Source organism: Barbus barbus (genome assembly GCF_936440315.1).
Source record: "Barbus barbus genome assembly, chromosome: 29".
Taxonomy (NCBI): domain Eukaryota; kingdom Metazoa; phylum Chordata; class Actinopteri; order Cypriniformes; family Cyprinidae; genus Barbus; species Barbus barbus.
In genome coordinates, this window is record NC_136757.1 from 20,478,174 (window position 1) to 20,505,611 (window position 27,438).

The following is a 27,438-nucleotide window of genomic DNA, read 5'->3' on the forward strand; positions in this document are numbered from 1 at the left end:
TTTTTATAGGAGCCCTGAAATGTGGGGTCAGGAGTCTGATTGGAAAGGGTGGGTGGGGTGGGACATCGAGAGGGAATTTCTCTGATATTGCAAAACATTGAAGAATATAGATTTTAATGACTACTCCCACATTTACCCATGTAAAATTATTTTACCGTGTTATTCTTTTTTTCTTTATTCTGATGAATTATCCCGACATGTCAAATCCCAGCCTGTGCATTTAAAAAATATTTCTCTTTTATATATTGACTTATCATGCTAATGTTGGGTGCATGAATAGTTATCGGATGGGGTTTGAAGGGGGGAGGGGTGGGGTGGGGTGTAGCAAGAGGCGTGACATAAGCGAGTGAATGAGATTTTTTCCTTTTCTGTTTTAATGAGTGTATGGCATCAGAAGATCTATATTAATATATTGTACGTAGCTTGAATTGTGTGATTGCATTCTATTTATTTTGTATTATCATTTGGTTGGTTGGTACTGGAGGATTGGAAGCATGTGTCCAAAAAAAAAAATCCAGTAGGTTATCCCTTAATGATATTTCTGTCTTTTTACGTATGCATTTTTAAGAATTATAGGTCCTGATGGAGTAGAGTCAGACTGGATTGGGCTTTTCAGAATCAAAGCACAAGATCGTTCTTCAATTTCTTCGCACAAACGCAACAAAAAGTGCAGTTAGTGTAGGATCCTCTGTGCTTTACCTAGCAGGCCTGTTATTGCTAATGCAAGCCAGCGATTAACTATTTTGACCTTTGCCCTTTGAGCCGCAGAGCGTCGAGAGCAAGGTATTCGTTAACCACCAGCAGACCAATGAATGATGCTAATGGAACCGGCTACTGATTTGTTTATTAGGCGATGCCTTTTCGTTCCAAAACCATGTATTTACAATTAATACCGGTCATAGTGGAAGATGCACACACTTCCCCAACAGACAAACGTTGCATGCTCGCACAACTATTAGGCCAAATGCAGAGTTTGCTACAGCCACATATTAACATTGCAACACGAATGTAAAACAAACGTCCCATTGCATGGGCGAATGAAGCCTGCTTTCCAAATGAACAGGTACTAATGTAAATACGATGTGGCTGACATTCTAAAATAGAATGTTTAAGGTTTTAGAAAGAACAGGAAAGGTACAGCAGGGAAAAAAGTCTGTTTTGTGTGTATGTAGTGTTTATTAACTACCCATATGTAAGGAGAAAGGTGCACTGTGGTGTTCTCTGTCATCCTTTGAGTGAATCTTGTGTCTTTGTGCTGGTTGTGTTTTTAATTACTTTTTTTTTTTGTAAAAAGGCTGAAACAGCCATTTTGTATTTATCCTTAATGTTGTCCAGCAATCCTCCCTCATAATGTCTCTTGATGTACATATTTTTCCATGAATTCCTATACAGTCCTTCGACTTGTTGAAATCAACTTTGGTGGATGTATCCGATTTGAAGTCCTGGTAATGACCTTGCTGCTTTAAGGAAATAACCTGAGCTTTAATTAGCACCGTCTGTGATTGCAGCATTATCCTCGGTGGGGCTGCCAGCTCAAGAGAGCTTTTGTGAAAGGCAGGTGTAAGTGGCTCAGCGAGCTGGCATGTGTACACGCCATGCTTGGCTGAGCCGGCATCCTGACAGCTTTTAATGAGGGTTTGGATCTCACGCTTTCTGTCTGCACCATTTGCTGGAGGATAGTCCTATCTTTCTAGGGTTTGAGTGTAGGGATACAGACAGTGTATGGGAATGCTAGACTCCAGTTCCTGGTGAGATTGTTGTAGTGTGGTGGGCACAAACTGTGAATGTAGTCAACTGCTTGACTATGAAGCTCCAGTGGGTTAAAATCCAGTTGGTCACCTCTATTGTTGCCTTCAGTGTCTTATCAGACCGTTGGCACTGTATGCCAGTGCATTATCCTGTCAATGCTAACAATGATTAACCGCCTTCATTGCATGTTATTGAGCAAAATAGAGAAGTGACTTCTTCCTTGTATATAACTGAAGAAGAATTGCCTTGATTTTAGTGAAGGTGTCGAGATTCATTTTTCTCCCAGTAGTTCATCTGAACATTCGGATGGGTGATGTGAGTTTCAGCTCAGGCGTATTTGGCAGTACGTTAACCAGCATTCATGAATGCGTGCCCAGTCCCCCAGAGACACCACCAGATACCTTTTTTGTTTTCTTTTTAAATTTAGGATTGTATGATGTGTATGAGTAAGTATAAAACCAATAAAATCACAAAGTTTATTTTAAATTTACACAATGTCTTGTGTGGTTCTTTTATTTTGGGCATATATTTACCCAGACTATCTAAAGCAGCGATTTTCATTTGGAGGGCCCAAAAAAGACCATTTTCTGAAAATGTGTTCACCCTCAGGCCATCCAAAATGTAGATGAGTTTATTTCTTCATCTGAACAGATTTGGAGAATTTTAACATCTCTTGCTCACCAATAGATGATCTGGTGCCGAATGGGTGCTGTCATTATGAGGTTCCAAACATCTGATTAAAAACATCACAATAATCCACACGACTTCAGTCCATCAGTTAATGCCTTATGAAGTAAAAAGCTGGGTATTGAGAAATCCACTTTTTAACTTTAAATTGTAGCTTCTGGACAATACTTTTATATTATTATTTAATAATAACATGGACTCCAATCCATAATAATGCTTTGATGCCAATAAGGAACCTTTAGTGTAGCGTGTCTTCTTTTGCTGAAAATTTACTTGAAGTGTTTTGAGTGGAGTAAAGAAGATGTGTAAGCAGTGTCTGTATATGAATCACCCTGTTATTGTCACATGTTGACAACCTGTTTCACCACAGCAGCTGGTTACTGTCTGTGGGCACTTGTGTGGATTTTAGTCTCTGGGTTTAAATGGGTTGACATTTATCTGTTACATTTAATGTGACCATTCCGCTCGCTGTCTTCATTTACACTTTGTAGGCTTGTTAATGAGTGAAAGAAAGAAGGAAGGAGTTTTTTTATTTTCTTTTAAATTCAGTTCTATATATCGCAGTAGTTTTCTCTGCCTGGAAGTGCCATTAAGATAATCTCTTCTTCTCCACAAAAGCATGTTAGCAACATCTCCACCCTTTCTTTCCAGTGATCTCAATGATCTATTTCCCTGGTAAAGTCTTATATGAAAAGTGACTTGATTGTCTTTCACTTTTGTTGAAAGAACAGTGAAATAGGCTACACAAACCGCACAAGCATTTTTTTAATATAGACAATATTTTTTTACTTAAACACGCTAAAGGCTATTTATTGATAACTTGTAGCAAGCTTTTAATAAATTAACTGATTATATGTTTTCGTAAATGTGTTGAGAAAAGTTTTGCAATTCACATTACTTTATTTAAACAAGAGTAACGTATTTGGTAGATCGCGTGACTGTAATCATCAGCTGTCTGGCAGATCTGACAGAAGTTCCTGGGATGCTCCTCCCTCGATGTCTCGTCAGCGTAATTTCCGGAAGCGGTACAGTGAAGAGCAAAGACGTTTTAACAGGAGGGCTGTCATCCACTCTGCATGATTTCCGCACAGAGGACTCGTCGAGTCACGTGCGATTTAGCGGACCCCCTGATTGGTTAAATGCATCTTTATTTTAAAATGATTTTATAATAAAAAAGGACTGTAATTTATTTTTAAAAGCAAAGATACTGATCTGACATTGATACCGATATGTCAACAAGAAAGTTACTCCAAAGGAAAAATTTTGCTGGAATTCCCATCTGTGATATTAAACTATATAAAATCCGGATACTGCTTAAACAAATTTTGCATTTGAAATAAGGCGAGAAATTGACATTTTACGCAATATCTTCCTATAAATATTTTGCTCACTACGTTTGCAGATGCTTGACAAGAATGTAAAAATACATTCGATTTTGTAAGGTTTTATGATTGTAAAAGTGTACACAAATTGTCGAAAGCGACAGCATGTTAAACGTCAAACGTTTAATTGATTAATTAACAAATATAGAATATATGTAAATACAAATAGCATGATCTCTTGACTTAATAAAGAACGAATTTTTTTTGCATTTTTTATTAAAAAGATATGTCAAAATGAGTTTATTTTGTTCTTTTATAAAGGTTATTTTTTAAACATTATTTATAAATAATAATTTATAAATTATTTTTATTCTGTCATTTTGTTTTTAAACAGTTTCATTTTAATTTAGGCATACTATGTAATTATACAGTATCGTGTTTGAAAATATAATTTATTAATCATATTAGCTTTCAAGCCAACAGGTTTTTAAGCCATGTTACTACAGCGCCTCCCACTTCAAGCCGAGACGCAGTGAAGAGTGGGAAGGCTAACAAACATCTTTGACTGAGTGGAAAAAAACACACAGCTCTATTAGCCTATACAAGCAGATTATTACATGCCAGGACGGTAGCCGGGAGTCAACTCGGAACGACAAACCAGAAATCGAGTTTTATTCCTGGAGGGCTCAGCTTTTTATCTGCGGATGAGACATGCCCTCAGCGGCGTCCAGGCCTTTATTTGTTGTGTGAGAGGAGTCTAGCTGACTGGCTAGCTGGCTAACTCCCCCTACCCCTCACTACGAGCTAGCTACTTAGCGACAGAGGTGTGAAAATATAAAGAAATCCGGCTTTGGCAGGCTGTGGTCAAGAGAACGATACGTATGTGGACAAATATATGTAATTATGTGTTTGTTAGCAGTTTAATATTGGTTTGAAGCTGAAATGAAGTGTAAATGTTGAGTTAGCTTTGAGCGGATCTGTTGTTGGGACTGATGTGACCACTGGTGGATATTTTATTGGAGCCTCTTAAACCGGCAATATATATTATTTATCTTTGTAGTCTATACAGTGTCAGATAGCAGATAGACTATCAGTTTTAAGCTGGGAGGGCAGTATAGCTGGGAGATAGGTTTACTGGATGCCTGAGTTAATTCTACCTGGGTATTACTTATTAACCGTTTGTTTACTCTTTGAGCTTTTGCTTGTTTAAGCTTTCGTTGAAACGAAACTATATTTACATATATTATTCTTACTTTTGTTTTGGAAAAGGAGCCTGAATGTAGTAGTGTTTTTAAAATGATTGCTCAGTAGATTAGATGTTAAGTTATTGATTTATTATATATAAGTATTTTGTTTAAAATAAAATACAAAAATCTGAAAAATTTCTTTAAAATTATGTACATTCACATGAGATTATATCAGTATTCTAGAAATACTGTTTTATTGTATGTTGAGAGGGTTGCCCCCTCATGGGTGCAGCCATGTTGAGATCACAGCGGTGTCATTCAATAATAATAAACTATGCAATTCATTATTACTCCAAATATAATATATGTACTACAGAGTCCTGTTGAAACTGAAGTAATCTGAGTAGAAAAATGTAAGTATGTATTCATCACAATCTCCTGTCATCTCTCTTGCAGCTGACAATGAATGGCCTTTCTGTGAGTGAGTTGTGTTGCCTGTTCTGTTGCCCCCCCTGCCCCAGTCGTATTGCTGCCAAGCTTGCCTTCCTGCCCCCTGAACCTACCTATGCCCTCCTGCCTGATCTGGAGGCTGGGCCGGTACCGGCCGGACCCACGGGGACATCAGGCCTCCGGTCCCGGGGAGGAGGTGGCGGGAGTTCGGTAGGGGGAGGGAATGCTCCAGGGGATGGGCGCTGGAAGCTCCACCTCACAGAGCGGGCAGAATTCCAGTATTCCCAACGGGAACTCGATGCCACGGAAGTGTTCCTGACTCGATCTAGTAGGGGGAACAGAGTGGGCTGCATGTATATCCGCTGTGCCCCCACTGCCAGGTAGGATGGATGCATTTTTGGATGAGTTATGATGAGTTTCTTTTTTTTTTTTTTACAATAATATGTTGAACTCAAAATGTCAAGTTTCCTCTGATGGACCCCCCTTTTCCTCCCTTGGGTCATTTACATTCCTTCATTATTTTTCCATTTTCCTTTGTCCCATTTCCTGCTTCCCTCTCTGAGTTTGTCTGCTATCTTTACCCAGAAGCCACTCCTTCCTGAACACATTCTTTCTTTATCACGGGCCACTTTATTCTCACTGTTATTCTCACTTGCTCCTTTGTTGCTTTATTTCCTCTTTGATTTTCATAGGATGAGTACAGTTGTTTTTTGTTGTTGTATATACTGTGGATGTCTTCATTACACCTAGGACCTGTTAATGTTTTTGGAAGTCTGGCTTTTATATCATTTTTATTGTTGTAAACTAAAACTACTAAAAATAGTTTTCTTTAATTGTAATAAAGCTGAAATTATATAAAATATATTAAAAAAACATTCCTATCAACTAACTGAAATAAAATAAGTTGAAGTACTAATTTTGCTAAAACTTAAATAAAATGAATGCTAAATAGAAATATTAGGAGAGTACAAAAGCACTTAATTTAAATTACTAAAACCACAATTAAAATGAAAACTGAAAACACAAATATTAAAATAATACTATTATTTTAATAAAACTATATAAGAAGTGATAATAAAATAACACTGTTTGATATACAGGCAGTTATTTATTTAATTTTTTTTGCCGGTGGATTTGGATGCTCTGAAATTATATGATTCTACACACACCTGTGTTAGTTATGAAACTGTTCCCTGTGGCATATCGGGCTCAGGCTCACTGCAAATGCGCCTACATGCCCAGTGATTCAGCGAGTTAAATTATAGGTTATTAAGTCTCTTTGTGGATCCATCTTGACATAGATGTCGAGTCAGACCTTAAAATAGTGTAATGAGCGTACTAGAGAGTGACTTTGTACTACAAATCCCATCATCTCTTTTGTCTGTCTCTCTCCTCAGGTTCACTGTCCTGTTCTCCCATGGTAACGCAGTGGATCTAGGCCAGATGAGCAGCTTCTATATCGGCCTGGGCACTCGCATCAACTGTAACATATTCTCTTATGATTACTCCGGCTACGGGGTCAGCACAGGGAAGCCCTCGGAAAAGAATTTGTATGCAGACATAGACGCAGCGTGGCAGGCTCTACGCTCACGGTGAGACATGAAATCAATACCAGGGCACAACCAAAACAACTCCATGACTGTAGTAGAGTTCAAGGTTTACAGTGCTGCATTTTATTGTATGATCTAAAACAACTGTTAAAAATTTAAGTCAGTAAGATTTATTCCGCAGATTCATCACAAGTGACAGTATAAAGGAATTTATGATGTAACAAAAGATTTATGTGTAAAATGTATGTAACCTAAAATAATTTTTGGTTCAACATTTTTTTTTGTTAGCCTATATAAGCCTTTCTTAAAAATGCTCAAAGAATCCTTAATAGGATCAGTAAGAAACAGTTAAGTGGAATACAAACCAGAATCGAACAGAGCACACTTTTCTTTAATTCTGGACTGTGAATATTCTCAAAGGCTGATGAAAATTCACACTGCACTCTGTGTGAGTAGTTCTGGCACAATGTGTTTTGCCAGCAATCTGCAATTTATACTGGTCTTGGTGTGAATAGGCTGTAAATCACATTAGATGACATTTAATTGGCTTTTGATTCCTCTCTTTCAAACAGATATGGCATCAGCCCAGAGAATATTATCCTGTATGGACAGAGCATTGGCACGGTGCCCACAGTAGACCTGGCATCACGATACGAGTGTGCAGCTGTGATTCTCCACTCCCCTCTCACCTCTGGCATGAGGGTGGCCTTCCCCGACACTAAGAAGACTTACTGCTTTGACGCATTTCCCAAGTGAGTACCAAAAACGTTGTGTTACTATTTGTCCTCAATTATTTGTGTGTTGCTTCCATTATACTGGAGGATTGACAGGGCATCATCATCGCGGTTTGTTTATGAGCTGATGATTTGCCTTGTCATGGCCAGCACAGATTGCAGCTATTTATGAGTGATTCACTGGGTTTTGGTTTTGGCGAGAACAAACAGAGTGTGTTGTGATGTGGATTGCTGCCGGAGATTATATTGAGCTTCTTGTTTCGACACAAAATGCGTCTTGACTATCACACATTGAAATGTATAGATGCAAAGCATTTTTCAATCTTAAAATTAGACCTTCAGCTCTTGATTAAAGGGAATAAGAGTTATTATTCTTCAAGTTTCGTTACAATCATTTTCATTGTTGCATATCAGCTGTGACCGCAGTATAGTGGAGCTCAGAGGGAGGTTGGCTACACTCAGTGGGTGGTGTCACTCAGTACCAGTGTAGCAGAACACATGGTCGCCATACAGCTTCAGTCAAAACCACCACTGTTCTCGCACAAGTGCTGTGTATTTGGCAGGCAGCTGTTTAGTTTACTGGCACGCACACATACACACATGCATACAACACATGCACCACACTCGAATGTAGTTAGCTACATCATAATTTATAATTGTTATGTTTTATAAGTATTTGTATGTTCTGTTCGAAAGTTTGTAGTCTGTATGTAATTTTTTGGAGCTGACCAAAATTAGAGTAAAAACAGTATTATTGTGAAATATGATTATATTTTAAAATAATAAATATTTATTTTTCATATAATGTAAAATGTCATTTATTGCTGTGATGTCAAAGCTGAATTTTCATCAAGCATTACTCCAGTCTTCAGTGTCACATGATCCTTCAGAAATCATTCTAATATGCTGATTTGCTGCTAAAAACAACACCACCACTTTTAATTATCAATGTTGAAAACAGTTGTGCTGCTTATTTTTGTGGAAACTGATAGTTTTTCACCATTCGTTCAATAGAACAGCATTTATAAAAAATTTTTATCATTATAAATGTTTTTACTGTCACTTTTGATCAATTTAAATTGGCCCTTGCTGATTAAGTGTTAATTTCTCACATAAAAAAATGCTGACCCAAACATTTCAAAAGTAGTGTATATTCTATTATTACAGATCATGTATTCAGCTGTTGAATTATACAGTAAATTTAAAATATTTCGCGTAAAAAGTGAACATCACAATTTGTGACATCTTCAAAAATTTAAAATAAAATACAACTAATAAATTAGAAAAGCCCATTACTGGTTTGAGCGGTTATCACACTACTGAAAAATTAGTTGGAGCTGAAATGAATTTATGGTGTTTCATTGATCATATGTGTCAAGTGTGAAATGAGCTTTTCAATCAGTTCTTTTTTCTTTGTGTGTATTGGGGAAGTCGTGTTTCTTCTAAAACCCTGTGTTCATTTGTGTGTCCCTGTTTCAGCATTGAGAAAGTGTCTAAAATCACGTCTCCAGTGTTGATCATCCATGGAACAGAGGACGAGGTGATAGATTTTTCCCATGGCCTGGCCCTGTACGAGCGCTGCCCCAAAGCCGTGGAGCCACTGTGGGTGGAAGGAGCCGGACACAACGACATCGAACTGTACAGCCAATACCTGGAACGCCTGCGTCGTTTCATTGGGCAGGAATTGGCCGCACAACACGCCTAAGCTCTCCTCCGTCTCCCTCTTGTCATCCCACCATCTCCCAGTCTGAGCGAGAGTGAGATGGATGCGTCAGTAACTTATTGAAGGCTGCCATTTTGTATGGACAATGTTACTGTTGGAGCAGCTTGACACATGCTCTGCTGCTCAGATTTGTTTTTTCTTTTTTTCCTCCCTTTGTTTGTTATCTCCTTGTACATGTGAGTGTGCATGTGTGTACGTATGTGTGCGCATAGGAACTCTGGGGGATGGAAGTGGAATTTCTCTGGAGCAAGAATGGATGGACGACTTCCTCTGCCAGTTTCAGTCCAAAGGAAAGAAGCCAGCCTTATTGTGTTTCTCAATATCTGAGCATTCATTTGTCAGTTGAGCGGTTCGCATCTCTGACCTGCTCCCATGTTGCCTCAGCCTGAGAGATCTTCACTTCCCACTTCTCATCAGGTAGCCTAAAATAGCTCATTCTCAGAGCTTGGGATAAGATGACACCAGATGATCTACACTGCTCCAGGCAGGGAAAGTGCCAATCCTGGGACGTTGGCTTATATTTTTTTTCCTCTTTGCTGTCGCTTTCGTTTCTTCTCAGCATGTGAGGGTGTCCATAGCACCCTGAGGTGAAAGAAACTGGGAGGGCTGCTCGCTCATCATCATATTTCAATGAAACACCACACTTGGGATGACATGATATGGAGTACATTCACATCCAGATCCATACATCATGTTTCTGAATTGTTGGGCCAGTAGAAAGATCAAGGTTTCATCATCTTGTCAGGACTTTCATAAAGCCAGATCTTCGGTGTAGCATTTCCACATTCATTCTCAAGTAGTTTAAACTTTTGAATGGGTTTTGGGTTAATAAATGGTTTAATTGTGTAAGAACAAATAATGCACACAACGCAGGTAGCAGGCAGAGGTAAAAACAAAGCACTTCTGAACCCTGTGGCAAAGACGCACAACTCACAACCAGTTTTTCTCGTTTTCAGCCTGACGTCAAGTATGTTTCTATCATGGAAATGTTACACATCTCTTGTTGGCAGTTGAAATGGAGCTCAAGCTATAATCATGCATATTTACTCTGTCTCTTTGTTGATTGTTATGTTTAAGCAAATCATTTCAAAGCAGAGCATATAATTTAAAGACTCCTTTTAATGATAATAAAGGATTTCCCTTTTTCATTCAACGTCAAATTCTAGTTAGTAGCACATGGTTTAATCCATCTAAGTAAAGTTCTGAGCTGTGGGTAGGTTTAAAGATTATAACTAGCAATAAAGGCACAAGAGTGAGGTCATCTAAAAACCTATTTTTGCCGTCTCTAGTCAAGCTGCTCGTCTTCAAAGGGAGTTTGTCTGATATGATCTGGACGCCACGATGACTCTTAAAGTTATCAGGTGTATTAGGAAGATTGTAAAAGCTTTGAAAAACACTAGTGGTGAATTCAAAATCATTCAGAGGTGTCTTTCTTTTAAACTAAGCTTTTCAACTGTGAATTATCAAGGGAACTTGCTGCTATTGATCTTGATTCAATGGTCTCAATGAAATTAAAGGGCCGAACCCTGCAACCTTTTGTTGTTTTCGCATGCATCAAAGACTACCATGCCTTTTCAGTGAGATAAGACATCGCTTCCTCTTTCTGCCGTGATTCATTCTTGCCCTTTTAACACCATGGGCTGCACAGTCATCCTGGATTCCACAACAATTTTTAATTTGATTAATTAATTTTAACATCTTGTCTGGGTAGGTCTTTGGTAGATGAGTATTCTGATTTTATGGCGCCAGGGTTGATTAGAAATCTGATTTCATCTCTAGATAATCTGTTTTTTTGTCTCTTCTTTTTTTTTTCCTGCTTAACATTTATCCATCCACTCCACTTGGTCTGTTAGTATGTGCTCTGGTTAAACTGACTCCCATTAATGCACAAAACACAGTGAATTTGTATTCTGAAAACACTGGTTTGTACATAATATCCGAAACTTAATTCCAGCAAATCTGATTCCCTGTTTCATCATGTATTTAAGTATGTAATCTGCGGTTGGACACAAAGGGGCTTGTTTGTTCTCCGTTCTAACCAAAGATGACAGGTGTTGGAGTTGCAATGACTGCCCACTGCCATTTGTCAGCACTCAGATGTTGATTTGAAGGAGGAGGCGGCGGACTTTGGCTGTTCAGACAGAGCCAGGTCTCACACAATACAGGCTGCTGTTGATGCCACAGAGGGGACGTTTTTGTGTGGACAGTTGGTGCGTGTTTACCTCCTGTAAGACACAAGTGTTTGGAGGGCCGAAGCAATACCGACTTGGAGCCAGCAGACTGGATGTGAGGATGCACTGTGTGCGCATACAAGAGGGGAGGATGTTGGTTTGGGGTGGGGCTGGAGTTACCCAGAGGCTCCATCCAAAAACATTCAGATTCAGCTCTTTTTATTAAGATTGTTTAAAGAAAGTAAGTTATAGAAAAGTCTTTTTAAAACTATGAGATGTATGTACTGTATAACATTGTTTGAGGAGCTTAATCTTGAGGTTTGAGAATCCGTTTTTTTTTTATCTTAATGGATCGGGAGCAAGAGTCTGTGGGGTTACTGTTCTATCCTTTTATGCATTATTCTAATGTTGTTTTCAGTTTTAAATATGTCTTTTTCCTTTTCCAGAATTAATAATAAAAAAAAGACAGAAGTCTTAGAAAAATAAAATTATGAATTGATAATTATTGTAGTTGTCTTTTCTTGTAACAGCACACCGGAACATGACATGTAGCAATTTATTATTGTTTTGTTTTACATGTGTGTATATACAGTGCTGCTTGAAAGTTTGTGAACCCTTTAGAATTTTCTATATTTCTGCATAAATGTGACCTGGACCACAAAACCAGTCTTAAGTCGCTGGTATATATTTGTAGCAATAGCCAAAAATATATTGCATGGGTCAAAATTATAGATTTTTCTTTTATGCCAAAAACTATTAGGACATTACGTAAAGATCATGTTCCATGAAGATATTTTGTAAATTTCCTACAGTAAATATATCAAAACTTAATTTTTGATTAGTAATATGCATTGCTAAGAACTTTTTGACAACTTTAAAGGTAATTTTCTCAGTATTTAGATTTATTTCCACCCTCAGATTCCAGTTTTTCAAATAGTTGTATCTCACCAAATATTGTCCTATTCTAACAAACCATACTTCAATGGCTAATTTATTCCGTTTTCAGATGATGTATAAATCTCAATTTAAAAGAAATTGACCCTTATGACTAGTTTTGTGGTCCAGGGTCACAAATATGACCCAAAACATCATCAGATTTTCATATTAATCCTGAAATTAGACAGAAAGAGATCTGAATCAAACAAGAGACAAATATTTTCTTTGTCATTTATTTATTGAGAAAAATTATCCAGTGGTACATATCTGCGTTGCAAAAGTATGTGAATCTTTGCTTTCAGTATCTGCTATGACTCCCTTTTGCTGAAGTAACTGAAGGTAAAGTTTCTTGTAAATGCTGATCAGTCCTGCACAATAACATGTAGGAGTTTTAGCCCATTCCTTAGTGCAGAACCACTTAACTCTGTGATGTTGGTGGGTTTCCTCCTATGAACTGCTTGCTTTGGTCCTTCCACAACATTTTAATTGGATTAAGGTCTGGACTTTGACTCAGCCATTCCAAAACATTAACTTTGTTCTACTTTAACCATTCTTTGGAAGAATGACTTGTGTGCTTGGGGTTGTTGTCTTGCTGCTTGACCCACGTTCTCTTGAGACTCTGTTCTTAAACAGATGTCCCGAAGTTTTCCTTTAGAATTTGCTGGTATAATTCAGAATTCATTGTTTCATCAATGATGGCAGGCTGTCTGGCCAAGATGCAGCAAAACAGGCCCAAGCCATGATACTACCACCACCATGTTTCACAGATGGAAGATTAAGATTCTTAAAATGGAATGCTGTGTGTTCTTTTCTGCAAACATAATAGCTTCTCATTTAAACCAATACGTTCTATTTTGTCCACATGATCTTTAGCAAGCAATTTTCTTTTTGGAGAACAGTGGCTTTCTTCTTGCAACTCTGCCATGCACACCATGATTGCTCAGTGTTCTCCTGATGGTGTGCTCATGAACATTAACATTAGCCAATGTGATAAAGGTCTTTAGTTGCTTAGAAGTTACCCTGGGAACTTTTGCAACCTTGCAGACTATTACACATCCTGCTTTGGAGTGATCTTTGTTGGTCGACCACTTCTAGGGAAGGTAACAGTGGTCTTGAATTTCCTCCATTTGTACACAATCTGTCTGACTGTGGATTTGTGGAGTCCAAACTCTTTACATATGGTTTTGTAACCATTTCTAGCATGATGAGCAACATCAACTCTTTTTCTGAGGTCCAACTTTCAAGCAGCAATGTATATATATATATATATACAGTGCCCTCCATAAGTATTGGAACAATAAAGACAAAATTGCTCTGTTGGCTGTGGAGTCAAGACATTTACAAATATGATTAAAAGATGAATATGAGACAAAACTACAGAATGTCACATTTTATTATTGGGTGATTCAACACATAGATGTTTTACCAGCTAAGAAGATCAGCACTTTTAGAGTTTCATCCCTCTATCTGATGTGAGCATAAGTATTGGAACAGTTGCCTCACAGGTCTTTCTAAGTGATCAGCTGTGTCCTGTTGCATTAATTATTCAGATATTAAAAGCAGGGAATGTGTCGTATCAGTTATATCCATTACTTCTGTATTCTGAATCTTGCATTCGATGATGACACACACAAATCAGGATTAAGACGAGGGAGCTGACTTTGAGAGAAAAACAAGCAATTTGGATGCTAAAAGAAAAGAGGAAGTCAGTTAGAGCTCTAGCAAAAACAAAGGGCATGGAGAAATCAAGAGTTTGGAAACCACCAGCGACACCAGCAACCAACAACTACCTGATCGGCTGTGAAAACAACAGTAGTTGATGACAGACAAATCATAAAAGCTGTGAAAATGAACCCTAAAAGACATGTCTGTAAAATAACCAACAACTTCCAGAAAGCTGGGGTGATGCTCAGACAATTTACTGTCCTCAGGAGACTTTGACACAGAATTACAGATGCTACACAGCAAGATGCAAACCTCTGACCAGCACCAAAAATAGAAAGGCAAGATTAAAGTTGCAAAAAAGCACAAAGGTGAGCCAGAAGAGTTTTGGAACTGTGTTTATGGACCGATGAGACAAAGATGAACCTTTATCTAAGTGACGGGAAAGCAAAAAATGTGGGAAAAAAAGGGAAGTGCAATGATCCCAAGCATACAGCCTCATCTGTAAAGCATGGTGGAGGTGGTGTCATGGCATGGGCATGCATGGCTGCCTCTGGAACAGGCCCTCTCAACTTTACTGATGACGTAATGTATGATGACAGTAGCAGAATGAATTTTGAAGGGTACAAAGCCATCTTGCCTACCAATATTCAAGAAAATGCCACCAGATTCATTGGGAAGTGCTTCATATTGCATCAGGACAATGACCCAAAACACCCTGCCAGTTTAGTCAAGGAATTTATAAGGGCAGATAAATGGAAAGTCTTAGATTGCCCAAGTCAATCTCCACATTTAAATCTGATTGAACATGAATTTCACCAGCTGAAGAGGAGAGTAAAGGCAGAAACTCCCCAAAACAAGCAACAACTGGAATTGGCTGCATTAAAGGCTAGGAAAGGCATTTCAAAGGATGAGAGCAAGAGTCTGGTGATGTCTATGGGTCCCAGACTCACTGATGTGATTGCGCGCAAGGGATCTGCAACTAAATAATAGCTTTGAATCTTTTATATGTGCCTTATGTTCAACTGTCCCAATACTTATGCTCGCATCAATGAGTGGGATGAACTCTAAAAGTGCTGTTCTTTTTATTTGGTAAAACATATATGTGTTGAAACGGCTAATAATAAAATGTGACATTCTGTAGTTTTGTCTCATATTCATCTTTTAATCATATTTGCAAATGTCTTGACTCCACAGTCAACAGAGCAATTTAGTCTTTACTGTTCCAATACTTATGGAGGGCATTGTATATATATATATATATGTGTGTGTGTGTGTGTGTATGCATATACTAGATAATACATGTACATGAATTGATAATTATTGTCAATTATTATCTTCATTGTCAAATTGTAAATCTAACATCACACATGAATATCACATTTATATAGCAATGCACTTCCATTTTATATGTTTGATGGATTTTTTTTAACATTGCATTTACTTTTAATACATTTTAATAATTGGACAATGATTAATATTTTCAAATTCATATTTCATGTATTTAATCTCGAACATTACATTATGAATTGATAATTACTGTAAATATATGTTCTTGAACAGAAGAACAGGAACACCACATTTACATACAGATATATTTATAACTGGTTCAGAGCATTTATTAATAAATGTAAAAAAAAATTACATTTATATATAAATATTCCATGTATTACCTTTAACTTGGCAATATGAATTGATAATTATTGTATGTCTATTATCATGTAACATGCTGGAACACATATGCTGAACACGTAATACATTTAGAATATTTGAATACATTTATTTACATTCTCATTTAATAAATCTGTTTTGTATTTTAATATTTAATATGAACTTGAAATGATAAATTATTAGCTATTGTAAATCTCTTTTCTTGTAACTGCACTCAGGAACATCACATTTATATGGTGATATATTTTACAGGCTGAGTTTCCCAGAATCCTCGGGCTATAAAAATCCTCAAGAATCGTAAAACGATGGTAGCAGCTGACCTGCATATTAAATTGTGATCCTCAACTCCTGTGGCACAGACATTAAGTCCCAACAATCAATGATGAGGCATTTATAGCTAATTCAAGACACAGAGAGAAACATTCTGATGTGTCAGCGTGACGGATAACGCCCCGTTGCCGTTGGCCGTGTTTTGTTTATTCATCATGTAGCTGAATTTCTCTTTTCATCTATGTAGCCTTCTCCTCAGATTCATCAGTTAATGCCAAACCGACTATTGATTTGAATCTTCCTATGCAGAACAAACCAGTACGAGAGTGTATGTGTGTGGGTGTACAGAGAGAAAAGAGTCGCGGAGGATTTCTGGAGCAACAGATGGGTTCTGTAATTATCTGTAACAAAAAAAAAACAACAAAAAAACGTCCAATTATTTGCTTCGTTTTAATTACTGCCCTGCGAGCTTTGGCATGACCCAGACTATCGGCAACAGCTACAGTCAAGAGGCATTAATACTGCCAGATGGGATTTAAGGCCTTCTGTTAAACGCACACACAATGCCTACATCTGAACATGTATGTGGATATGCACACAAAACCTTGTTTCTACAGTCTAATAACACTTGGATTATTCTCACAATGCCAATTCGCTTGCATTCAAAGGCATCACATTAGTTTGAGACCTGCTCTAGACTAGATGTGATATGCCAAATACATGGAACATTAAAGGAATATTCAGTGTTCAATTCAAGTTAGGCTACATTTACATGTGGCATAATGCTGATTACCACAAACATAGATATGGACTTGTATTTGGTAACAGCCAGGCATTTAAAGTGGAAGTGAATGGGGTCAAGCTGTTAACGTTCAAATACATTGCCACAACATGTAAACCATCCTTGCTAAAAAACAAAACAAAACAAAAAACAATAGATGGCCATCACAGATTTTATAATGGTTTTACTGGTTATAATGGGACTGGTTTTAATGGAAACTGTAATGGTGCTTGTAGGTTTCTACTGGTAATTTGTTCTATTAGTGGCTTGTTAAAACCAATAAATCCTTATTTTATATGTCAAAAAACATTTGGTTTGTAATGGTTTTTATGGTATTTGTTGTGGAAACATTAGAATTTCTGTTGTTGTTGTTTTTTCAGCAGGGATATGCATTTAGCATCATTTTAATTTGGACAAATCGCTACCTTTTTTGCATAACAGCGTAACGTTAAAACACGCCAACAACTGTGTAGCTCAAATAACAAACGAGTTCTAGCAGAAGAATTAAAGTATAAAATTATAATATTTACATTACTGTTTCAAATCCTCCAAAAACGCACGTGCCTTTGTAAACTTTGTTTTATTATTACGAAAACTATATGATTTTGTGTTAAACAACATCATGACATTTTAGTACACTATTACTTACTGTTGGAATCAATATTAGGCCAACATTCCTGTAGAAAGTTCAGATTTCCAGTTTTATGCACATAAGTTAGCTCTTTGTTTACTGTCAGTATAAGTTTTGTTATTGTACGAATTTATTTCAGCACACTCCAAAGGTAAATAACTGGACGAAAATAAGACATGTATCATTGGTTGCTTCAGGAGACGTTATTGTTTTTTACCATAACTATGTCATTCATCCTTTGTCTCTTGCGTTTGTCTGACAGTTTGCCTGAGGCTTGCTAGGGGGAGATGCAGTGCAGATTTCACATCCGACCACTAGGGGGCACTCACTACATTCTCAATGCACTGAGACACACTCATTCAAATGGCTATGACCCTTCCTGCGTCCCAGGATGCATACTATCCATCCTAAATTCTTTGTGATATAAGTAATTTTCAATACTATTCAGGGCAAATAGGTTGGATAATATGCACATTGGGATGCAGGGCAGCTGTTCTATTAGACATAAAAGGGAAAAAACTGCTTTGAGTGTGTTGTATGCTAAATCAAAATTAAATGATCTGCTAAAAAAATAACGTAAAAACAACCTTTTGAAATGATAACTACTCTCAAAGCTATTTCTGTTATTATTGCAAAAGGGCATTTCCATGATAAATCTATCTGGGACATAAATAGAAACAGTTTCAAGATCTGGCAAACGTATATGTATAAACATTTTAAACATATGTAATATAAACATTCCACTTTTTAGTGTCATATTTAGGCTACATTTGTCAAATCTGCTGTATATAGATAAAACTCTTTATTGAAGATTCATCATGGAATCACCCCAGACAACAATAATGATGGAAGTAGCTAGAGTAGAAATCAGTTAAAAAACTGGTTATTTTGACATTATCTTTTAGCAGTGGGATATCGCACACTAACAAGGCAGCACGTTTGATATTTGATTCATGCTGTGTTATGTTTGCATTTCTTTTACTACATTCTGCAATTAGCATCACTGGTGAAACTCTTCCTTCCTCACCACAGCCACAAAATATGTGTTTGCACTTCATTACAGAGTGTTTCATATCTTCACTGTCATCTGAGGTCTGCATTAAAGAAATCTGTGCTGCAGTCTCACTGTGGAGGGGGAAAAACATCAGAAGTATTAGTGCTCACTGTGTTTGTGCTTGTGTCTACCACACTGTTAAACAAACATAACCCAGAGTGCTCGTGAAAAGAGATAGATCTGTTCATGGAAACCAACTGAGCTGGAATATTGCATGTTGCATTTGTCACAGTTATTGTTTTGTGTATTTTTTTTCTTGAGTGGTCTTGAGCAATTTTTTCCCAAGACCAGCTATGGCCCCGGGGCCAGCGGTGTCATATGGTTCTGCTTTGCTCACATTTAGCTTTGTTGGGTCGATTTATTGTGGTCCAAATTGATCTGGATATCGGGTAACTGAAGATTTAGGGACAGCAGGCGAAATGGATGACGTGCCTGAGGATATTAGGGTTATTCCTGCCCTGTGGAATAATGTGGAATAATTCCTTTCATTGGAAAAGATTTAGAGAAATTTAACATTATATCACTTGCTCACAAATGGATACTCTGCAGTGAATGGGTGCCATCAGAAAGAGAGTCCAAACAGCTGATAAAAATGAAGTGAATATTTGCATGTTTGTAAGAAACAAGTCCATCTTTAAGGCATTTTAACTTTAAACCACAGCTTCTGGCCAAATTACCAGTCCATAATCATAAAAATGCTATCTCTTGTGAAAAAGTCCATCCCCTGTTGTCATCTCATATCAGAAATCACCACTGTATTTGTTTATAACTCTTTTGGACTGTTTAAGCTTGTACAGTATACTTGATCTGTGCATATTTTTCTCCTGATTCAGATGAGATATTTTTTTTTCACTGGAGAAAGCCACATCATAAAGGACTCAAGAAGCAGAAGCAATGTGTGGAAGATGTTAGATGCAAGATGTTCAAACTCTCATTCCGAAGGCACCCATTCACTGCAGAGGACTCACTGGTGAGCAAGTGATGTAATGCTAAATTTTTTTGCAAATGTGTTCCGATGAAGAAACAAACTCATCTACATTTCGGATAGCCTAAGAGTAAATTTTTTGGGTGAACTATTCCTTTAAAATGATTTTTTCTATTAAGAGTAAGAAACAAACCTTAACATTAATTTATTGTCGTTGCCTAAATGCTATTTATTAGTTTTTTATTAATTTTAATCAAGATTATCTTTGCAAAGCGAAGCAAATCATTCTTCAATCACGGTGAGTAATGGCTTCTTCTCCTGCTATTGTTGTTTGCACTGTTTACCACATGTTCAGTTTTTCTCTCTCTGTCGGCGACGAGGGATTAACATGTAATAAATGCAGGGAAATAGTTAGGCTGACAGAGAAGATTTCAGAATTAGTGACACGCATACAAACTTTAGTTGAGGACAATAAGAATGTGATGGCTGTAGATACTGCTTTGGATGCGACTAGCTCAGGGAGTCCTGTACATTGTTCGTTCCGGTAGAGCCTGTGCAGCAGGGCAACTGGGTAACTGTGAGGCGGCCTAGTCACGGGTCAAAACACCACTCTTCCGTTCCGATCAAAACATCAAACAGGTTCTCCCCACTCAGTGACACACCCACTGAGAAACCTGATGAAAGTGCTCTATTGGCGATTCTATTGTATGGAACGTGAAAATAGAGACACCAGCCACCATAGTCCAATGTTTACCGGGAGCCAGAGCGCCTGACATCTTGGCAAATTTAAAAGTGCTGGCTAATGCTAAACGTAAATTCAGTAAGATTGTTATTCACGTCTGATGTTCGACTTCGCCAGTCGGAGATCACTAAAGAGGTGTGTGAACTTGCAAGTACAATGTCAGACACTGTAATATGCTCTGGTCCGCTCCCTGCTTACCGGGGTGATGAGATACATAACAGACTGTCGTCACTCAATGGCTGGATGTCTAAGTGTTGCCCGCAGAAAAACACAGGTTTCATAGACAATTGGAAGAATTCGACAAATGGAAGAGTTCGTACTTGACTAACTGGGGCCCAGGTCAGGAAGCAGACAGACTGGCTAAACCGACCGTCTGCTAGCCGCCTCACGTCACAGAAGTCAGTTAATTCTCAGCACACAGAGACTCTTTCGCTTAGATATCACACTATAGAGACTGTGTCTGTTCTCCGAACTAGAAAATACAGAAAACATCCAAACCAAAGTAAGAGTAACAATTTAATTTATGTTCAACAAATAAAAAACAGATATAATACAGATAAACAAATGATAAAGCTTGGCTTATTAAATATTAGATCCCTTTCTACAAAAGCACTTTTTGTAAATGATATGATCACTGACCATAAACTAGATGTGCTTTGTTTGACAGAAACCTGGCTAAAACCAGATGACTACATTACTTTAAACGAGTCTACCCCCCAAGATTACAGTTACAATCATCGAAACGTATCCAAAAGGTAAAGGGGGAGGTGTTGCCACAATTTATAGCAATATTTTCAGTATTTCTGAGAGGTCGGGTTTCAAGTATAATTCGTTCGAAGTAATGGTGCTTCATATAATGTTATCCAAAGAAACAAGTGTTAATGATAAATCCCCTGCGATGTTTGTACTGGCTACTGTATACAGGCCACCAGGGCACCATACAGACTTTATTAAAGAATTAGCTGATTTTCTATCTGAGGTAGTACTGGCTGCAGATAAAGTCCTAATTGCGGGTGATTTTAATATCCATGTTGATAATGAAAGAGATTCGTTGGGATCAGCATTTATAGACATTCTAAACTCCATTGGTGTTAAACAACATGTTTTAGGACCTACTCATTGTCGAAATCATACTCTAGATTTAATACTGTCATATGGAATTGATGTCAGTGGCGTTGAAATATTGCAGCAGAGCGATGATATCTCAGATCATTATCTAGTTTCGTGTATATTCCATATAGCTAAAGCTGTAAAGCCAACTCCTTGTTACAAATATGGTAAAACCATCACTTATACCACAAAAGACTACTTTATAAATAATCTTCCTGACTTCTCAATTCCTCAGCATATCCAATAGCTCAGAACAACTCGATGATGTAACAGAAACTATTGACTCTCACTTTTCTAGCACTTTAGATACGGTTGCTCCTTTACGCTTAAGGAAGATTAAGGAAAAGAGTCCAATACCGTGGTATAATGAGCACACTCGGGCCCTAAAGAAAGCAGCCCGGAAAATGGAGCGCAGCTGGAGAAAAACAAAATTAGAGGTATTTCGTATTGCTTGGCGGGAAAGTACCCTATCCTACAGAAAAGCATTAAAAACGGCTAGATCTGTTTACTTTACGTCTCTTTTAGAAGAAAACAAACACAACCCCAAGTATTTCTTTAATACAGTGGCTAAATTAACAAAAAATATAACATCAGCAGGTGCAGACATTACCCAGCAGCACAGTAGTAATGACTTTATGAACTACTTTACATCCAAGATCGAAACTATTAGAGATAAAATTGTAACCATGCAGCTGTCAGCCACAGTATTGCATCAGATAGTGCACTATAGATCCCCTGAAGAACAATTCCACTAATTCTCTTCTATTAGAAATTAAGAATTGTATAAACTTTTTAAATCATCTAAACCAACAACTTGTATTTTAGACCCTGTTCCATCTAAGCTCCTAAAAGAGGTGATTCCAGAAGTAATAGATCCTCTTCTGAATATTATTAACTCATCATTGTCATTAGTGAAAGTGATGTGACATACAGCCAAGTATGGTGACCCATACTCAGAATTCGTGCTCTGCATTTAACCCATCCAAAGTGCACACACACAGCAGTGAACACATACCCGGAGCGAGCAGCCATTTATGCTGCAGCGGGGAGCAGTTGGGGGTTCGGTGCACCTCAGTCGTGGTATTGAGTATCACCCTCAAGTCGTGGCTTTCTCCACCTTGAGGGTGGAGAAAGCGCTGGACATTCACTCCCCCCACCTACAATCCCTGCCGGTCTGAGACTTGAACCTGCAACCTTTGGATTACGAGTCCGACTCTCTAACCATTAGGCCACAACTTTCCCTATTGTGACATATCTATTAGGATATGTCCCAAAAACCTTCAAACTGGCTGTTATTAAGCCTCACATTAAAAAAACACAACTTGACCCCAAATAATTAATTAATTACAGACCGATCTTGAATTTCCCTTTTCTGTCAAAGATATTAGAAAAGGTAGTATAATCACAACTATGTTCCGTCTTAGAGAAAAATTATATATGTGAGGATTTCAAGTCAGGTTTTAGACCATATCATAGTACTGAGACTGCTCTCATTAGAGTTACAAACGACCTGCTTTTATCATCTGATCGTGGTGTATCTCTCTATTAGTGCTACTGGATCTTAGTTTGACACTATCGACCACAACATTCTTTTAAATAGACTAGAAAATTATGTTGCCATTAGAGGAAGTGCAATGGCATGGTTCAAATCGTACTTATCTGACCGCCATCAATTTGTGGCAGTAAATGAAAAGGTATCATACTAATCACAAGTGCAGTATGGATACCTCAAGGCTCAGTACTTGGCCCCTTACTTTTTACTCTTTACATGTTACCCTTGGGAGATATCATTAGGAAACATGGTGTTAGCTTTGATGATACCCAGCTCTATATTTCTTCGCGACCTGATGAAACTTACCAATTTGCAAAACTAACTGAATGTATAGTTGATATCAAAAACTGGATGACTAGCAATTTCTTACTTCTAAATTCTAAAAAAACAGAGGTGTCAATTATTGGACCAAAAACTTGATCACTGTCTAATACTTGATGGCTGCTCTGTAAATTCTTCGTCATCAGTTAGGAACCTAGGCGTACTTTTTGATAGCAAACTTTCCTTCGAAAAACATGTTTCTAGCATTTGTAAAACTGCATTTTTCCATCTTAAAAATATATCTAAATAACGACCTATGCTCTCAATGTCAAAAACAGAAATATTAATTCATGCATTCATGACCTCGAGGCTAGATTATTGTAATGCTTTACTGGGTGGTTGCTCTGCACGTTTAATAAACAAACTCCAGCCGGTTCAAAATGCAGCAGCTAGAGTTCTTACTAGAACCAGGAAGTATGACCACATTAGCCCGGTTCTGTCAACACCGTAGCCACCCAGATCCAGACTGCATCCAGATCAGATGGTGGATCAGCACCTAGAGATGACCTCTACAGCCAGGACACCTAGATGAGTCCCAGAGACTGATCCCCAGTAAAGAACCTGTCTCCAAGACGGCCATCGGGACAAGCCACAGGAACCAGATGAGTCCTTTGCACATCTGATTCTGCTTTAGCCTAGATTTAAACTGCTGATTTTGTCTGGCCAGAGAAGAATGATACTATTTCGACAAACTATTTCCCTGTCTAAATACTGTAAAGCTGATATAAAGCCACCCAGCTTTATATCAAGCCGATGTAAAGCTGCTTTGACACAATTTGCTTTGCTAAAAGCGCTATACAAATAATTATTGACTTGACTTGACTTTGCACAGAATTCAATTTAGTTACAAATGCAGTGCATAGAATGCTTGCATACATTCTGGCTTGATTCTTTATATGGATGAACAGATTATTCTCTTTCTAGATATCAGCATCAAGGTCATGAGAGATGTTTTGTAATCCTCAAACTCTCCACCATCTGGTTCTGGCATGAGATGTCATCGCTCTATCTTTTTATCTCACATCTTATGTCTGGAATCATGTATGTGCTAGCTACTTTCGGTATCAGTAACATAGAGGTTAGAGAAACAAATCATGACAAAGATGAAATATGATACATAAACTTCTGCCCTGAGACCATTTATCATTTAATAACATATTAGTGTGTGACCTTGGCCAGGCGGATACAGGAATTGGACTAAAACATATTTCACTTGGATGTAATATAACTTTGAAGACTTAGCCTTGCATCAGCAGTAAAAAATAATTCACCTGCCACATCTGCCCCGTTCAGCGATTTCCTCTGTGTGTATGATATGATTTTGAGGCTTTGTCATTTATTTAATCATTTTTTTCCTTTAACACCCTCACACAGCTGCATAAATAATTCAGTTTTTTAAACAGCCAAATTCCGATTCACACTCAGATAAGGCAAAACACAGGCAAAACAGAGTTGAGAGCAAGCTGAGGGAATTGCGAACATGAGTTGAACATAAGTCCAGTAACATAAGAATGTTTACTATAGGCTAGATGAAAAATAATCAGGAAAAAAATCCAGTGTCTTAGTATTTTTGATTCTAGTTTATGAAGAAGAAAGCTTCTGGAAATGATTATGATGAACTTTAATCAACATTATCTTTGCACATAATTTAGTTTTGTTGTGACTGCAATGCACAGAATGCTAAAAGACATTATTTATGGTTTGACTCTTTTATATGGCTTGAACAGATTATGTATTTTTTTTCTATCTATCTATCTATCTATCTATCTATCTATCTATCTATCTATCTATCTATCTATCTATCTATCTATCTATCTATCTATCTATCTATCTATCTATCTATCTATCTATCTATCTATCTATCTATCTATCTATCTATCTAATCGCTTTACACAGACTCACTCATTAATCTAAAACATTCTGTCGTCATGCATTAAGATATACAAACTTTAAATAAACCTCAGATAACTTCTGCAACAAATTCTGAATTTATCACTCTGACAAACCCGTGCAATTTATCAACACAGAATATCTGTTGTGATTTTATTGTTTACATTTCATTGTCGTTCCGTGAAGTTCATTGGAATGCTTTCACTGTGTTTTTTGGAATGAGTCCAGTGTTGCACAAAACTCTGGAATCTTTGATATGTCCTGTGCAGTTAACAGTTGGGTTCCATTACACAATCATGGGGAACTCATCAAACCGTCCCTGAGTGGGCAGCAAGCATGCAAGATGGCTAGAAATACACCCCTCTGCTCCTGGGCTGACATTTTTAGTAGCATTTTACCAAACTCATCTGAACATTTATAGAGAGGTGAAACGAAAACCATTGTCTCCAGGGCAACACAACGAAAGCTAAACGGTTACAGGAAACCATCGTGTATTTTCAGACAGAATAGGCAGTTAGGCCTATCATTCAGCAGGCTGTCAAAGATAAATAAATGAACCCAATTTTCTGTATGTTTTTTTCTTTCCAGAGGCTTTTACTGTCCCTGGCACTCACACTAGCCAGTGTTTATTGCTGTGGGATCATGTCAGGTGTGGGTTGCTGGCGGGTCAGTGGCCGTGGTGTGTTCAGCACGCTGGGTTAGGTGAGATCTCTAATCTGCTTGCAGTTAGACCGCCGTGACAACCTCATCACAGACCGCAGCTGCCTTACCAAACAAAGCCTTCAACTGTAGCACATAGACCACTAGAGAATAGAGAAATGAGACTCTTTTCTATCGCTCTATCTTCTCTTTTCTAACATTTTACACAATGACAATAATAAGAAGTCAACTACAATAATAACAAGACGAGGCAAGTTCTTAGGAATGTAATTTTTTCAAGGTAATTTCAAGAAAATGAATAGACAAAGGGAGAGAAATTACCTTGAAAAAGACATTTAAATCAAAAATAGTGATTAAGACAAGTAATATATATATTAAACCAGCATTAACACACAAAAAAATAATTTCTTAAGAACTTGCCACATGTGTTTTAAACTGGATATTTTTTTATTTTATTTGTTATTATATTCAGTATATTCATAAATATTAAGCTTATTGGGGTGTCACTCTGCATGAGACTTTTACAATTTGAATTAATCTTGCTTTGTCATTGACGGGTCAAATTATCTGATATTTTAATAGTCTTAACCCCGCTAGAAATTTTACGTTCCCAGAACGTCCTCAGAACTTGGTCACGATGTTGAGTTCTTTAAAGGGTTGGGGGACGTTATTTGGAAGACCTTCACAGAACATTCAGGACGTTCTCGCAACGTTTAGGGGACCATATTTTATTTGGAAATCTGATGTTCCCAGAATGTTCTCAAAACGTCACTGCTGGTGTCAAGGACGTCACTTGGTAACGTTCCCAGAACGTTCTGAGAAGGTCACGATGTTGAGTTCTTTAAAGGGTGAGGGGACGTTATTCGGGGGACTTTAGCAGAACTTTCAGGACGTTCTCAGAACGTTTAGGGGACCAAAAAGAAGACAGAAAAAAAATAACACAAATGTCAAGGGTCAAGAGCCCAACTAAAGCAGACACTTATCTAGTGGTTACTTAAAATGAAAATAAATTTAAACCTTAGTTAATTCTCAATAAGATCTTCTGTAGATGTCTGACAGAAATAAAGTCAGTCTGGTTATTAATAAGTGGAGCTGGTGATGCTGTTTGTGGGGTTGTTTAGATCTTGAGATTTAATGTATTTTATTTTTAAAAAAGCACAGCTGTGGATCATTCTGGTAACAACAAAGTATTAAGAACCAAATATGTAACTAATCAAATCAAATATGTATATAACTTTTGAACGGGGTAATTTTTTATAAATTCAACTATTATTTTATGTTGTGGACTATAATGTCTTTTATGTGAAATATCTTATTAAGGTCAGTACTAAATAATACATAACATGAATTTTGTATGACCCGTCTGATTTTGGTCAAATAAATAACATTCTGCAGATTCTGCAAGGTGTATGTTGCATCCAGCGCAGTTCCGAATGAAATGTCCCCATCTAAGTAAAAGGGAACTGTATGGGAACATTCTGTTAACGTTAATGTTTTCTTTGTAACATTGCTATGTGACCATAGAATAACCAATACGGCACGTTCCCCTTAAGTCATATCGGGAACGTTGAACAGCAGCACTTTCAAAACCAAACTAGGACGTTTTAGGAACGTCCCTAATGTTCTGAAAAGGTTTGGGACTTTCGTCACCTTTACAAGA

At 37.5% G+C, this 27,438-nt stretch overlaps 1 protein-coding gene across 3 annotated transcripts; it reads left to right on the plus strand.

Moving 5' to 3' along the window:
• Window positions 1–4,272: 4,272 nt before the first annotated feature.
• Window positions 4,273–12,078, plus strand: LOC306849434 (alpha/beta hydrolase domain-containing protein 17A). 3 transcript variants are annotated; one of them, XM_079384451.1, is made up of 6 exons: window positions 4,322–4,637; window positions 5,402–5,775; window positions 6,793–6,987; window positions 7,518–7,697; window positions 9,159–9,430; window positions 9,584–12,078. In XM_079384451.1, exons 2-5 carry the CDS (start codon window positions 5,408–5,410, stop codon window positions 9,382–9,384), a joined length of 969 nt encoding a protein of 322 aa, XP_079240577.1. In that variant the 5' UTR covers window positions 4,322–4,637; window positions 5,402–5,407; the 3' UTR covers window positions 9,385–9,430; window positions 9,584–12,078. The 3 variants fall into 3 exon arrangements, with proteins under 3 accessions (XP_079240575.1, XP_079240576.1, XP_079240577.1); XM_079384449.1 differs by having other exon boundaries at window positions 4,273–4,637; window positions 9,159–12,077; XM_079384450.1 differs by having other exon boundaries at window positions 4,316–4,582; window positions 9,159–12,077.
• The last annotated feature ends 15,360 nt before the right edge of the window (window positions 12,079–27,438 follow it).